The sequence below is a fragment of the Sciurus carolinensis genome, chromosome 1 (assembly GCF_902686445.1).
Source record: "Sciurus carolinensis chromosome 1, mSciCar1.2, whole genome shotgun sequence".
NCBI classification, from domain to species: domain Eukaryota; kingdom Metazoa; phylum Chordata; class Mammalia; order Rodentia; family Sciuridae; genus Sciurus; species Sciurus carolinensis.
In genome coordinates, this window is record NC_062213.1 from 31,063,828 (window position 1) to 31,078,188 (window position 14,361).

The 14,361-nt window shown below is 39.3% G+C and overlaps 1 protein-coding gene across 3 annotated transcripts; it reads left to right on the plus strand.

The window, feature by feature from the left end:
- The first annotated feature begins 425 nt into the window (after positions 1–425).
- Positions 426–6,617, plus strand: Tmem74 (transmembrane protein 74). 3 transcript variants are annotated; one of them, XM_047565345.1, is made up of 3 exons: positions 426–555; positions 2,526–2,567; positions 2,880–6,617. In XM_047565345.1, exon 3 carries the CDS (start codon positions 2,919–2,921, stop codon positions 3,834–3,836), a length of 918 nt encoding a protein of 305 aa, XP_047421301.1. In that variant the 5' UTR covers positions 426–555; positions 2,526–2,567; positions 2,880–2,918; the 3' UTR covers positions 3,837–6,617. The 3 variants fall into 3 exon arrangements, with proteins under 3 accessions (XP_047421301.1, XP_047421308.1, XP_047421315.1); XM_047565352.1 differs by having other exon boundaries at positions 2,526–6,617; XM_047565359.1 differs by lacking the exon at positions 2,526–2,567 and having other exon boundaries at positions 475–555.
- Positions 6,618–14,361: the final 7,744 nt, after the last annotated feature.

Consider the following 14,361-nt stretch of genomic DNA (forward strand, 5'->3'; position numbering starts at 1 on the left):
GTTACCATTTATTGTCTTTCTAACCTCGGATGACGCATTTAATCTCTCAGAGCCTGCTTCCTGATCTGTAAAATGAGGATTAATAAAATCTATTTTCAAAGATTTGTTTGACCATTAAATAAGACATGAAATGCAAATTGCTCGGCACACATTGGAACTGAACATACACTTCTTTCCTCCCATCCTTTCCTCCCATCCCTTCCTCACAATCCTTCCAGAATCCACTCTCAGCTTAGAAGCCAGCACTTCTTTTGGAGTACCAGCCTGGAGCAACTGGTTAGTCTTCAGCAAAGCGCAAAACTGAGGCGGTGTGAGAGAAACCTGGACAGGAGGCATGCCGAGGCCGCTCCTGAACTACATCTCCCGGGATGCTCAGCAAGAGGGAGCGCCCCGCCCCGCCCCGCCCCACCCGGCACGGCGGGCGCTGCCCACCCGGCGGAGCAGAGCGGCGCGCAGAGGCTACAAGTGCCGCGGCTGGGAAGGGGGCACTTTCTACCAGAGTCGTGCAGGGGCGAGCGCGCGGTGCTGGAGCTGCACAGGTGACCGAGGCGGAAGGTGAGTGGCTGAAAGCGGGATGGGGAGGAGGCGCCAGGAACGAAGGAGAAAGCCGGCAGCCTGGCGGAGCTGGGGCGCGTGTCCCCACTCCCAGTACAAGGTTCCTGCTTCGTCTCCCGGACCTCGGCGGACGCAGCCCGACTGGGGGTGCCCTGGGTGGGCGCAGACTTCACCCGGAATGGATTGATTGATCCTGCGGCGCGGGTGGGGGACTCTGCTGCTCGCGGCCGGTTCTTCCCGCACGGAGCGCGCAGGACGCATCCCCAGGTCGTTTTCCCCAGAACAGCCTCGCCCCAGTCAGTTTCTAAGCAAATTTTTTGCCTTTAATTGACTGCAGAGAGACGAGGGAAAGTACTGTCTCCTCGCTTTAAGGTACAGTCTTCTTATCTGGATTTTAAAACATACCAAAGAAAAAAGGGGAGGACAGGAGAAAAGACCTTTTGCTGGCCCCTTGAGATTATTCATTCTCCCCTGAGAATGGAAGCCCCGGATTACGGGGTTTCAAAGAAATCGACTGTACTGCTAAGTGTATCTCTCGTAGAACTAGCAGTCTCTCTTTTAAGAGGGATGGAGGCAAGAGAAGAGAATTGAGTGGATATTTTTCTCCCCCTTTGTTACACATTGGAAGTCCTATAAGGAACCCTGGCGATTATATCCAAAGTAGTCTTAATGTGATTAGTTAATTATGCCAAAGGTTAATCAGAGCGCCTAATGCCTGAGGGATCTGCAGGATGAGTCCTCATTTCAGTAATTGATGAAAGCTTTTACCAGCACTTTCCTCATTGAGGGATCTTTCAGGAGGGGTTTGTCCACTTGCTAAAGGAAAGCTCTGGTTCACTTGTGGTTTCCTTGCACTTAGTGGTTTTTTTGTTTTTGTTTTAGGTGCAGAGAAACTCTAATAGGAGACAAGTTTTTGTTTAAAAACAAAAAGCAAATCACTGATGGCTATTAGGAACTGTGTACTTATGCTTTAAGTTGCCAGGTTGACCTTAGGTGCCCAGTGTCTGAGTCTCTTAAGAGCTGTTGGAGCTGTGGATTTTGAAGAATAATAACTCTTGGACCTCTGGTCAAAATCTATTAGCACCCAGGGTTTGGAATCAAAATAAAAGGAGCCCTTGGTTAAAAATCCTATATTTAGTGATTGTGAAAAGTGAATTATTATTCTTCAGAAAGGCGATAGAGAAAAGAGAAAGATGGACAGGAGGTGACTTTCTGCCCAACCCAAAGTTCTGTCGACCAAAGGCCTTATGCTGCAGTGAAGGAGAGGGAGTGTCATGGATATAAAGTCCCAGATAACCCTTAGAAATAGCTTCTCACCTATTTGCCTGACAGGACTCTATGGGTTTATCATTTGTCTCTTATTGTCAGTTTACTTCTAGATTGGGTTTGTAAAGCCAACTAGTTTCTTGTGCTTGTTAAATTGTAGGGGAGGGAGAAACTCTTCCACTGAGGCGCAGGGTGTGGGAATAGCAGACATGCAGCTGGAGCAGGCGGTGTGTATGTGGAGGAGTGGGCTGGCTCATGGCATTTTGCAGGGATCACAGTGAAGTGTGTGGTCTACACACTTTGGGGACCAGCACATACTGCTCCTAAGAAGTCGTTAGGAGATGGGGCAGAGTGTAAGTACATGAACAAGCAGCATATGATCTTGAAAATATAGGGCCCAGGGTCGTGTGACTTACTTGTTGGATATGTGAGGTGTAAGGTTGGAAGAGGTCGCAGACTAAGCCAGTCTTTCACCCACTTCAGAGCTGCTGTGTCAACATGCTGAGCCCCTTCTTCTATGGATCCCAACAGATATGTATTCATTAAAGCTAATCTGTACCAGATACCAAAATGTGTTCTGAACTAAAGAGTGTAAACATGCAATCTAATGGAGTCGTTAATAAATCTGTGCTTCCCCAAATCCTCCAGAAATTCAGCAGTTCTTAAAAAGGGCTCCTGCCTTTCTCATTTGTGTCTTTCTACAGGAAACCTGACTTCTCATTTGAGGGATCCTGTCACAGGAATGTGTGAGTCCTTGGATAAATTTGGCTTGGTGACAGCAGTATGCTTTTTCCAGAGACACTGCCACTTCCTCAGTGCTCCTTTTCTGCCCTGACCTAAGGTCCTCAGTGTTAACCCTGTGGCAAGTCAGAGGATTTTCCCTTTTCATACTTTTCTGCTGCTTGGGACTTTTCCCCCTCTTTTGCCCCTTTTAGGAGGAACTGGGGCTGAGGTGCTGACAGCCAGGGTTGCAAAGAAAATGGGGACTTTAGAAGCAGCACTCCTGGCAGTACAGTCTTAGTTCTTGGGTTCTTACCTAAATTTGTTGCTATTGGCAGAATTTCTAGAAGCTGCTGGGGGATATCTAACTGGCTCCCATGGAGCTCCACTACCTTTCTAAGAAGAGCAGCCAGACAGACCTGTGTGATGCCATGGATTGCAGTTCAGGAGGACTTCCTGGTGACCATGTCGATGTAGCAGCCATCAGGGCTGCTCTTTGCTGTCAAAAACACTGTACATCTACACCAAGACTAACAGGGATGGAAGGGTCTAGACCCAGCCCTTTTCCAGCATCCCCTTCCTCTTCTCTGCAAGATAGTACTGTTCAGCCAAACTTCTTCCCACCAGGACCCCTGGACTCAGGGAACAACCAAATAACAGCAGAACGGAAAGTCTGCAACTGCTGCAGCCAGGAATTAGAAACATCTTTTACTTATGTGGATGAGAATGTCAACTTGGAGCAGCGGAATAGTAGGTCCCCTTCAGCAAAAGGCAGTAATCATCCTGGAGATCTTGGCTGGGGAAATCCAAGTGAATGGTCCCATGAGGCTGCCATATCCTTGATATCCGAAGATGAAGACGACACCAGTTCAGAAGCCACATCTTCAGGGAAGTCAATTGATTATGGTTTCATCAGCGCCATCTTGTTCTTGGTCACTGGCATCTTGCTGGTGATCATTTCTTACATTGTCCCACGAGAGGTGACCGTGGATCCCAACACTGTGGCAGCCCGGGAGATGGAACGTCTAGAGAAGGAGAGTGCAAGGCTGGGTGCTCATCTAGACCGATGTGTGATTGCTGGGCTCTGCCTCCTCACACTTGGGGGGGTTGTTCTGTCTTGTTTATTAATGATGTCTATGTGGAAGGGGGAGCTCTATCGTCGAAACAGATTTGCATCTTCCAAAGAGTCTGCAAAACTCTATGGTTCTTTCAACTTCAGGATGAAGACCAGCACTAATGAAAACACCCTGGAGCTGTCCTTGGTAGAGGAAGATGCTCTCACTGTGCAGAGTTAATTATGATTGTGAATTTCTTGAGATTGCCTTGGCATTTTATAAGAAAAAAGTTTCTTGTTTTTTGTTTCCTCCTTAAAATTAACAGTGCAATTTATTTTCCTGGCCAGAAAAAGTTTCTCAAACCAACAGTCAGTGAGTGTTTTTCATTACTTGTTTAGAAGAAAAATTACGTAAGTTGTTTAAGAAATCACAACCAGCTAAACCTATCTTTCTGAGAGCTGTAAACTAATCTTTAATGGCTATGAACTTCTACTTCTATAGCAAAATACTTCTAACCACCCAATATACAAATGATTTCTTTTACACAAATATAGGATATTTTTCTTTGGGTACTAGGAGTTCCCTCACATCAAGGGATCAGTTGGCAACCTATTTTGTGAAAAATAGGCACTAATTGCATCATAAGGTTAACATTTAATTCTCAAAGGTGCTTACTCATTTTCTTGCTAAAGTTTTCTTCTAATTTGTCTAGACACTAAAATACAGATTTTGGATGGTGTGAATATTTTGAAGCTTGAGGATGTTGGTTCTTTTTAAAAAAAAAACATAAAAATGTCAAATTTAAAATTATTCCTATATTCAGAAATGGCAACTTCATACATCATTGGAATAAACTTCCTAATAAAAATTTTAAGACTAAGGTGAAATTAACTCAGTGCCAGATATTCACCAATGTCATATGCCCTTTTCTTTGAAATAAAATCAGTTGTCGATATAAATTTCATTTTCTGTTTTTGGTGTTGCCATCATCCTAATACCTGTACTCTTTAAGACTTTGCTGGTTCTCACACACTAGAGAGACACAATGTAAGACTTTTTAAAGGTATCTCCAGACACCTAACTTCTAGACAGGTCTGAGTCACGATTGGCTCTAGCATGCTCTCAGGTGACATACTGTTGTTATCTGGAGAAAACCTCCAGAACAATTCCAGGTAGATCTTTGGGAAATGTTCCTGGCAGGCTGTATTACTTAGAGTAAGCCATCATCACCTCAGGAATCATTAAGCCCTCAGCCAAAAAATTACAATAGAAAGAGAAAGAACAAAACACCCATTCAATGGAAACTGTCTTCAGCACCAGAGCTCTCCTCCTAACAAAGATCTAGCCATCAACCTTATAGTTGAGGCCCCAGTGATTGTGCTGGGGGCCTCAGAATGTAAGGCACCTGATCTGTGAGAGACCTGATGGGCAGAGTGGCCACAACTTTGCAAGACACACACCCAGTCTCCACATTGACACTGTGCCTCTCCATGGCAGTAGTTCAGGAAGGGGATGGAGCATGCAGCCTCGGCCTTGCACAACTGTTCCTTGATTGGTCCCCTCACTACAAGTCCCTTGTGGGCAAGGGAAAGGGTTCCTGTAGGAGGGATGGGCTGGCTGGGAAATATAAGCTATGAAATTTATTTATCAGAAACAATGATAGAAGGCAAATTATCTTTGAAGTAGGGGCATGACCGATTGAGCTGTCCATAAGTGTCTGGCTCTGACAAAGGAAGGAGCCTGCGCTTGGAGACCAGTAGGAGCTCCTTTTGAGAAAATAGGATAGTGGGTGGAGGTAAGCAAGCCATTTGGCTCTTGCAGGTCATTCCCACATCCAGGGCTTGCATTTGAATTTCAGCGGTGAACCAATGCAGTTCCTGAGGCCAGATCCTCCTGTTTAATAGCTCAATCAAGCTGGTTCACTTACAAGCCATGGGTGGCTCCCTGCAGTCCCCATGTCTTGCTATAGGAGCTGTAACTTTTATTAAAGTGTTAGGAGGATCGGTGGAGTCATCTTAAAGAGGATTGGAACTGGGAATGGGTATGAGAGAACAGGGCCGAGGGAGTGAGGAAGTGATTTCTTTGTAGCTTCTGAGGCCCAGCTAATTTTAAGACCTGAAATCTGTGTTGTTACTGAAGACTGTGGAACATGTGGCTGACTTCAGCTGGCAAGGTGTGAGAGTCAGGATGTTGATGTGAATCAGCTCTTGGGGATGTCAGGTAGATGAGTGAGGTGCACTATGTGTTATGAAGGGTTAAGATGTGAAAGATGATGAGAGAGTGTGAAAAGAGGATGAGAGAGAGAAAACAGGTAGGTAAAAGAATCAGGTGATAATGAGAAATCTTTTGGACATGAGAGGAAACCAGATGTAGCTCAGTTGCCTTAGCCTACAGATGTATGTGTGTAATCAATATGTACTGGCTTACTGATTCAGGAAGAATTGGGACAATATAAACATGAATTTTTGTTTTAAAACTGGTTCTTTGCGCCCTTTATGAAAACCGTTTTCCTGTGACTTTCATGTCATGGTTTGTATTGAGGTCCCCTTATCAGCAGTATAAATTTTACATTCTGGAGTTTTATAAATTGTCCTGTTTTAGTCCACTCGGACCATTTTTGATGATGTTTAGGCAAGAAGGGAACAATCTGCTTGGATGCCCTTAAGAAAGCACTTAAAATACATTTTTAAGTCTCCATGTTTATTCATAAAGGCTAAGTGAGATCAACTGAGTTTTGTTTTTATTTATTGGTGAGAGGATTAATTTGTCAAATGGGAAATCAAACTGAATAAATTTGTGGTCCAGTTTTCAGGTTATGATGGAGTATGAATTTGAGAATCAAGTGTGAAGAGATCTTTTCAATTCTATAAAATTGATGATAAAGGAAAAAAAAGTGGAAGCTTTCCATTTGGAACTATTTAATGAATTTTTCAGTGCTACTAAATTATATAGGTGTGATCTAAAGGCAATTTTTTTTTAAATCTATTTGGGAGAAGAATATATTAAAGAGGGAGAGGTAAAAAGAATGACCAGTTACATTTTCTCCTTTCTGAGAACTTTAATTTTCCTTAAAATTTAAAATTAGAAGATAGTAAATACTTACTTCAACATTTTATATATATAATATATATTATATATAAATATATATAATTATAATAAATATATGTAATATAATACATATTATATATATGTATATATATCTGCTTATGTGTTGAGAAACATGTTGCTTTTAAGATTCTACTTCTATGGAGGCAGACTATTACATTAAAATGGACCAATACAGAAAATCATCTGGATGACTCCTTTAGGCTGTGTTGACATAATTCAAATAATTGCCTTACTCAGCTTTCCCCAGGTATTCACTTTGTGTTTTGTGTTGTTCTCTTCCAACCTGTCAGTGCCTAAATTCCAGAAGAAGATTACTTGAATTTAAAATGAAGGTCACACAAACAAAGAAAAGCCCTGAACTAAATATATAACTGTTTCCAATCTGACAGAGTGTTTTTGGTGCTAGTAGTACTTAAGCTAGACTAGGTGAGAAATGTGCAAACATTGAACTAATAGCTATGGTGTTAGTCTTAGATCCTTCATGAAGATTTATGACCTTATATCCATCTTTTCAACATGGTGCTGGTTGTTATCTATGAAAGTTTTTATTGCTAGACCTGAAGAAACAAAACCTTTATAGATCTGAGGTCTTGAGTTTATTTACCTGGGTTTAGAAGCCTTAACTCAGTCATTGTCCTTATCTTAACAAGACAGCTCCTCCTTTAGCAGTGTGTTTGAACAGTGTGAGGACTAGAAAGAAAGCTGCCTTTCTCTTTACTATTGGCATCTGTGTGCTGTTAATGGACAGTTTAAGTATCATAATATCTTTAATGACCCATTCCTTTTTAGGACACCTTAAGCTGTTTGTGGTAGAGTTTACAAAGAGTTTTCTTTGCAATACTGTGTGCCCTTGCCAGCCACTGGGAGCTCCTGAAGCAAACTATATATGGTGAATTGGTCTTCTGTGTTAAGAATGTCTTCTTTCCAGGTTCCCTACTGCATCGTGATTTTTGGTTTAGAGGTTCACAGGATTGCTGTGAATCATAAAGTTTTTGGTGGTCAAGGTACTTTTACCTACATGTCTGCTATGTCCCTTGATTCTATGTGGCTTAGGTACTTGACCTTGTTATCATAAGCTTTGCTGTCTGCTCAAAATCTGAGTTCATCCCCCGACACTTACCTCTTTTAGGAACCTAATTGGGCCAGTGCTGGCACATGTCTTTGGAGGCACATGTTTTGACAGAGGGACTCCCCTTCCCAGATCATTTGAGCCTTCTCTTTGCCCTCTAGGGTAAGATCAAGTGAGTGAGTGAGCCACATGCCTATTGAAAATCAAGAATTAAGAGTCTAGCTGGGCATGGTGGTGCATGCCTGTAATTCCAATGATTGGGAGGCTGAAGCAGGAGGATCACAAATTTGAGACCAGCCTGAGCAGCTTAGCAAGGACCTAAGCAACTTAGTGAGACCCTTTCTCAAGATTTTAAAACATTTTTAAAAATAAGACTGGGGATGTGACTCAGTGGTTAAGCATCCCTGGGTTCCCCTGGTACCAAAAATAAAATAAGAATTAAGGATCTATAAAAGCCCAAGCCCAAGTGGCTCTATCTTTTTGTTTGTGTTTTTGTTTTGTTTTGTTTCACTTCTTTGTTACAGGCAGAAATTCTAAGCAGTTACATTTGAACATTTTGGGCTTCATCTTTCACATGAGCAATGGTAAGCACATACAAAACCTACCTGGATTCATCATCTAACATTTTTGTAAAAAGCATTCTATTTATCTGTTAGGAGAAGATTTCTCAATCTGAAGGTCAGATTCCATTGTAGTAGTTAATACTGCCACAAGAAAATATGGTCTGACAAGAGATTAACAATCTCAGCCAATGGTTCACTGTTACAGTAAGATTAAATACATTAACTAGATGCCACAGCAACAAAAGGATAAGACAGATTCTTACAGTTCTCTGTAATAGGTTTAACCTTTCCTGGAATTGGACATAAAGAATGACTATGATGAGAAGAATTAAATGAAATCTCACTGGCTTTTCCCAGTGCTTAAAGGTTCATAAGACAGAGAATTAACAACCTCGTTGTCGTTCTTCTGATTTTTAGCTATATCATTTCCAACTCATGAAAATGAGCATACATCTTGGGAAGTCATTTGTCTGACTATGGCATTGACACTGTAAAAAGAAAGATGTTATTTGAAACACACAAAACTGATTTCAAAAAAGTCTGTGAATTACACTTAAGAGTGTACTTGCGGTTTATGTTTGCTAATATGCAAGTTTCTGTGCACATATATATGTATATAGGATATAGTTTATAGTCATGGAACTTTAATATCCCAAAGCAATTGTTAGAATAATTTTCTTATATGAATTGGGTATACCTTACTGTTGACTGTAAGAACGAGAGTCCTTTCAAAGGTCATGAATGAAGAATTTGGAATCAACCTCAGAATAAGGTGACATAATTGTATAAATCTATTTTGGTTGTTTAACATCCCAGAAATGTTTACTGAGTTGTTTGTTTTCTTTTAATTTCTGGGTTATAGAAGTGTGGCATATTTAAAATTCTTTTATCATGAATTATGATTTGATTACAGGGAAATATAGGCAGCATATTCCCTTGCTCCAAGTTTTCATAACTCTTCTGTTTCAGGAAGAGTCAGCCTTGTTTTCCCCCTGCCATCTTTATGATTTCTAGCCAGGCTTCAAACAAATGTCATGTAAGAAAGCAAAGATAGGTAATTTCTGTAGGTTGTATTTAGAGTTTTTACTCTGTAGTTTTTGTTGTGCTTTTAATTCTTTTCTTGCCAAACAAAAATAATCTGATGTTGGTTGTGTGCTTTTTGATATTATAAGCAGCAATTATCAAGGTTATGAGCTTTTTCTTATGGCATTTGATGCTTTATATATTAATAGCAAGTGCATCATGTCATTTTAAAATAAACTATTTATTAAGATGTTTCTATTGTGTTTGTCATCTTTTATTGAAGTCAGAATCTGATGCAGTTTTGACCTTTTTAAAATTATGTATGAAATTATCTGTGCAAAAAAGCATTAAAACTAATACCCTCAATTCTACTGTAGAATTCTTTTTGCTACCATATCATGAAATGATGTAAACTGAGCCTTATTTATGTATTATTGCTTTTATGTATGATACAGTCAAAGCTATTTGGATTTCTCTGAATTACTCAGTATTAAACATAAGAATGTTATTTCCAAGATATGGGTAAAAATATATGAATAGGTATTTTTTAAAGAAACCACTTATCTAAAATTATAGAATGCTTTTAGGTAAGAAACAAATATTGAATTAGTATATGCCCCTGCTCTTAGTCTTCTCTTAATCCAATTTTGATCTTCATTTTCCTTTGAAGGATGCATCACAATTTATATTATTAGGTGGAATTTATCCTTATGTGTAAGTGCTGTCAAGGTCAAGGATTCTGTAAAAGACAGTTGGAAGTGAGAGACCTCATATATTGTTTCACCTTTTAAAACAAAAATTGAATCAAGATTCTTATCTATTACGTGGGAAGAAGGGCTAGTTATTTCTTCATATGTATTTTTGGCTTGAAGTTCCTTTGTTTTTTTTTTTTTAACTATTATAATTCAAGTGAAATAATAATAATTCCATGTTGTCCCTACATGACTTGTAGATCAACAGGAATACTTTCAGGACCCAGTACCTTTTAAAATGTTGCTGGTTGCCAAGCTACAAGAAGAGAGTCTTAAAGTTCCCAAACAGGCACTGTACCCACTCAAAATTGAGAAGCCAGGATGAGTTAGATAGCTCCATTGAAGACATGTGCCCTGAAATGGGGATTTAGAACTATTTGCCAGATGACACTAATGACTACCAAGATTTCCAAGGTCTTTTATTTTGTTCAAGCATCTTATCCTTATATTGTATAATGAGCACTTGATCAATGTAATACTTTTATACTGGGGGAAAAATAGTTCTGCTAAAGATTTCTCCAGAAAAGGCATAATTTGCTAGTTCTTTATTTAAAAGAGGGAAATCATCACAATTTACTTTAATGATTTAATTTACCTATATGATTTTATTATATAGTTTTAATCATAAAAATTAAGAGATTGAGCTAACACTTATGCTTTTAACTCAGGGACAGGAGGAGGTACTTACTTTTTTGAATCCTTAATATGTATTTTTCAATTTATATCTTGCCTCATTTAATTCCCAACACATTCATGAAAAGTAAGTGTATAATCTGCATTCTCACAGTGAAATTTTGAAGCTGACAAATATTACATGACTGCCCAAAGGCATGTAACTAAAAGCAGTGGATAAAGAAAACCTAGGACTCTTTCACTGGAAACCCACATTTATTCAAAATTAGAAGGATTGCCCTTGCATGAAAATTAATTTGTATTGGCTATTTTATTTTGTAATTATGTTTTACAAAATTAGGTAACAGTCACATGATTTGAGAAATAAGAAAACCTTTCTATAATCATAGCAAATTATGATTTTAGATAATACAGTGTTTTCTCAAAGTATGAAACCAAATTAAAACTATAAAAACTTCAGTCATCCCATATTCTGCCACCACTAAGGTAAACTTATACTGATAGTGGATCCATCCTGGATGTTAAAAGAAAGTGCAGTTTCTCTCATGTGTACAGTGTATGTAGTGTATGGGAGACTTAGGAGTCTCCATAAAGAGTTCAGGGATGGAGAGAGAGCTGTACTCTCTGCCAGACATTCTGCTTTCACGTATGCTGTCTTGTTGAATTTTCATAGTACATGGCACTGTAAGGGCTTCAGAACCAGGGAAACCAATGATTTGAAGTTTGAATGCTGCTGGAGCCATAGTTTCTTCATCTGATGTAAGGATAATACCATCTGTATTGCAGGATGCTGAAGAAACTTAAGAAAAATGACAGGAAGCCTGAGATAGAATCCCATCTACTATTCCATTGGTAGGGCCGCCATTATCTATGTGGGATGCATTGTAATGGCAGAATTGAGGGTTTTGGATGTACGTGGGATCCTCAGCTCATGTTGATGACTGCTTGACCAAAAGCAGAATTAGACCATTGTAAGTAATTATTCATCACCATCCCAAAAACTTTTCCTTTTCCCTATCTATTCTTCTTCCCCATCTTATTCTTCTTTTCCTTCTCTCCTCCTCCTTTTCCCCTTCCTCCCTCTCCTTTTCTGTCCCTTCCCCTCTCCCTTTCCTTCTTTGTCATTATTATAATCATCATCTTCTTTATCCTCCTCCTCATGTTGTATATCCCTTACTTCCATCATCATAGACAAATCCCTCCAAGAAAGAAATTTACATTTCCCTTTATAAGACAGAAAACAATGTGGAAAACTGTGTTTTGCTGAACTGTGGAATACAGTGTATAAATACTTTGTTCCACAATCTTCCAGACCTTGATTTATCATAGTACCAATCATTAGCATGCTCAGTTATCTTTTGAGTAGAAGATTTTTTAGCATAGAAAATTCCAACAAAGTCCCTTTATTTGTTTAAGATAATAATTCTCCTCCTTTTCCTTCCCCTTTACTTGCATAGTGTTAAAACTTAAAAGATTTTATATAGTGATCACTCTGGCAAAAGATGGTTCTCGTATTTATGCAGACGTTAGAGTTCACATGCTTAAATTGAGTTTATCTTTGAATTTTGTTTAACCTTGCCCATATTCTGCCAAATTAGCAAAAACTGCTCTGAATCCAAATGACATCAAGAACAATTGCTAAAAATCGAACTCATTTTATAATTAAATGGCATATTCAGCAATGCCCTCTGCTGCCAAATGGATTCATAGCTAAGAAACCAGGGTAGCAGAGGTAGAAGAGCAAAGAGCCAGGACTTACCTTAAGCTGTACCCTACACAAGTGATGAGCTCAGGAAAGAATGTCCTGGTTACTAACAGATTAAACAAAGCTGGAAGAGACAAGTGCTGGACCCTAAACAGTTAAGAGATGAGGTTGAGAGAGACTTGAAGCCAGATGTCAAAGATCATCCTAAGAGCATAACTGTTTTGGATAATTCAAAAGAGCACTAATCTGAGAGTACCATGCAGGGGTTAGGAAGGAAAGAAATTTGGGTTAGAAGTGGGAAATTTTAAGCATGGTTATTGACCCATGGAACTGATAGAAAGCAAGTGTGCAAAAACCAGTTTCTAAGGGAAGTTCATTGCCAATGAAGTCATTGAAGTCATGAGTCTGACTATTTGGTCTCTTTAAAAAAAAAAAAAAAAAAAAAAAAAAGAACTTCCAAATTTCTACTAGTAGGAAGCAGTCCCCAAAGAAGTCATGTTCCTGAATATCCATTTTAGATGTGTCCATAGAGAATAAAAGACAAGAAAGAGTTTTCTAGAGGCCTAAATGGCTCTGGGAGACTGGGGGTCAGAGAACACAGAAAAAAGAGTTCCTTCCAAAAAGCAGAATAGGGCCTAATTGTGGAATTTACCTCACTTCTAGGGTAGAAGGACTACATAATGCCTGTCTGGCAAAGTTATCATGTTTGTGGACCAATAATTACTGGCAGAGGGTTTCTTTTGGTCACCATATTCCTTTCCATCGTATTTTGTATGAAATATAACTCTTTGTTGTTGTTATTATTTATAGTTTGCCAGATCACAAGAAGAAACATTGCAAATGCATATATATTTTTTTGCGGTCTTGTATTTGTAGTTGGAAGCACTATCTGGATGTGTCTTTGAGTCATCCTCCTTGGGTGTAGAGCCTGCTCCATGTGTGAAAATGGATAGACCAGGTAAGATCCACCAAAGATCCATGTCCCATCTTCTTTGTGTAGAGTTGTTGATGGAGAGCAGTAGCCTAAATTAGGGCTACATTTCCCAGATCATTTCACTTATATGGGTCCAAATGACTTCTCTGTGCCAATGGAATATAAATAGTGATGTGTGCCCCTTCCTGACTGAAGTGGGTTAAAAAACCAGCATGACTTTATTCACTTTCCTTCCCAATCTGGTAGGTGGATGAAGCTGCCTAAGAACCTAGAAGCCACATTAATGATGATAAATCCTCTATCCTTGGTTGGGGAACTGTCTATTCCACAATTATTCAGAAACTTAGGTTAATTTCATCAATATGTGGCTTTCCAGGTCATCCTGGTTGTCAATATCTAGCTAGCAGACAGATAAAGAGCATGGAGGATTTCATAGGACATTTTCATATCCGGTTGGTTACCACTCAATATTATTGTCACATTGAACTACAAAGGAGTCTTGGAAACAATCCAGCTTTATAACCAGGAAAGAGAAGAAATGGGTGTGGTAAACAGCCATTCTCTGCTGCAATATATGAACTGCTTATGGTTAATTACCTGTTTAATGTTTGCTTTTTATAATTATTTTCTTCATTTCTGCTTACCAAAATCTCTTTCTAGTTCACTTTTTTCTCGGGTGAAGTGGGTTAAGTATCTCATGGTAAAAAAAAAAAAAAAAAAAAAAAAAAAAAATCTCAGCTGACAAGTTTGTGCTTACTGATGGTAGGGACCTTGCTTTGATTCTTCCCTACAGGAATCTTCCCTACGACTTATTGAGTTTCCTTACAGTAGGGCTGCTGGGTTCCCCTAAAGAAAGAAATCAAAGATGAAAGGGGGAAACTTCAGAGTGTTTTATGGCTATGGTTTGGATGTCATGCACTGTCACATCTACCATATTCTAATCATTAAAATAGTTGATTAATTAATCTCACAGTCCAG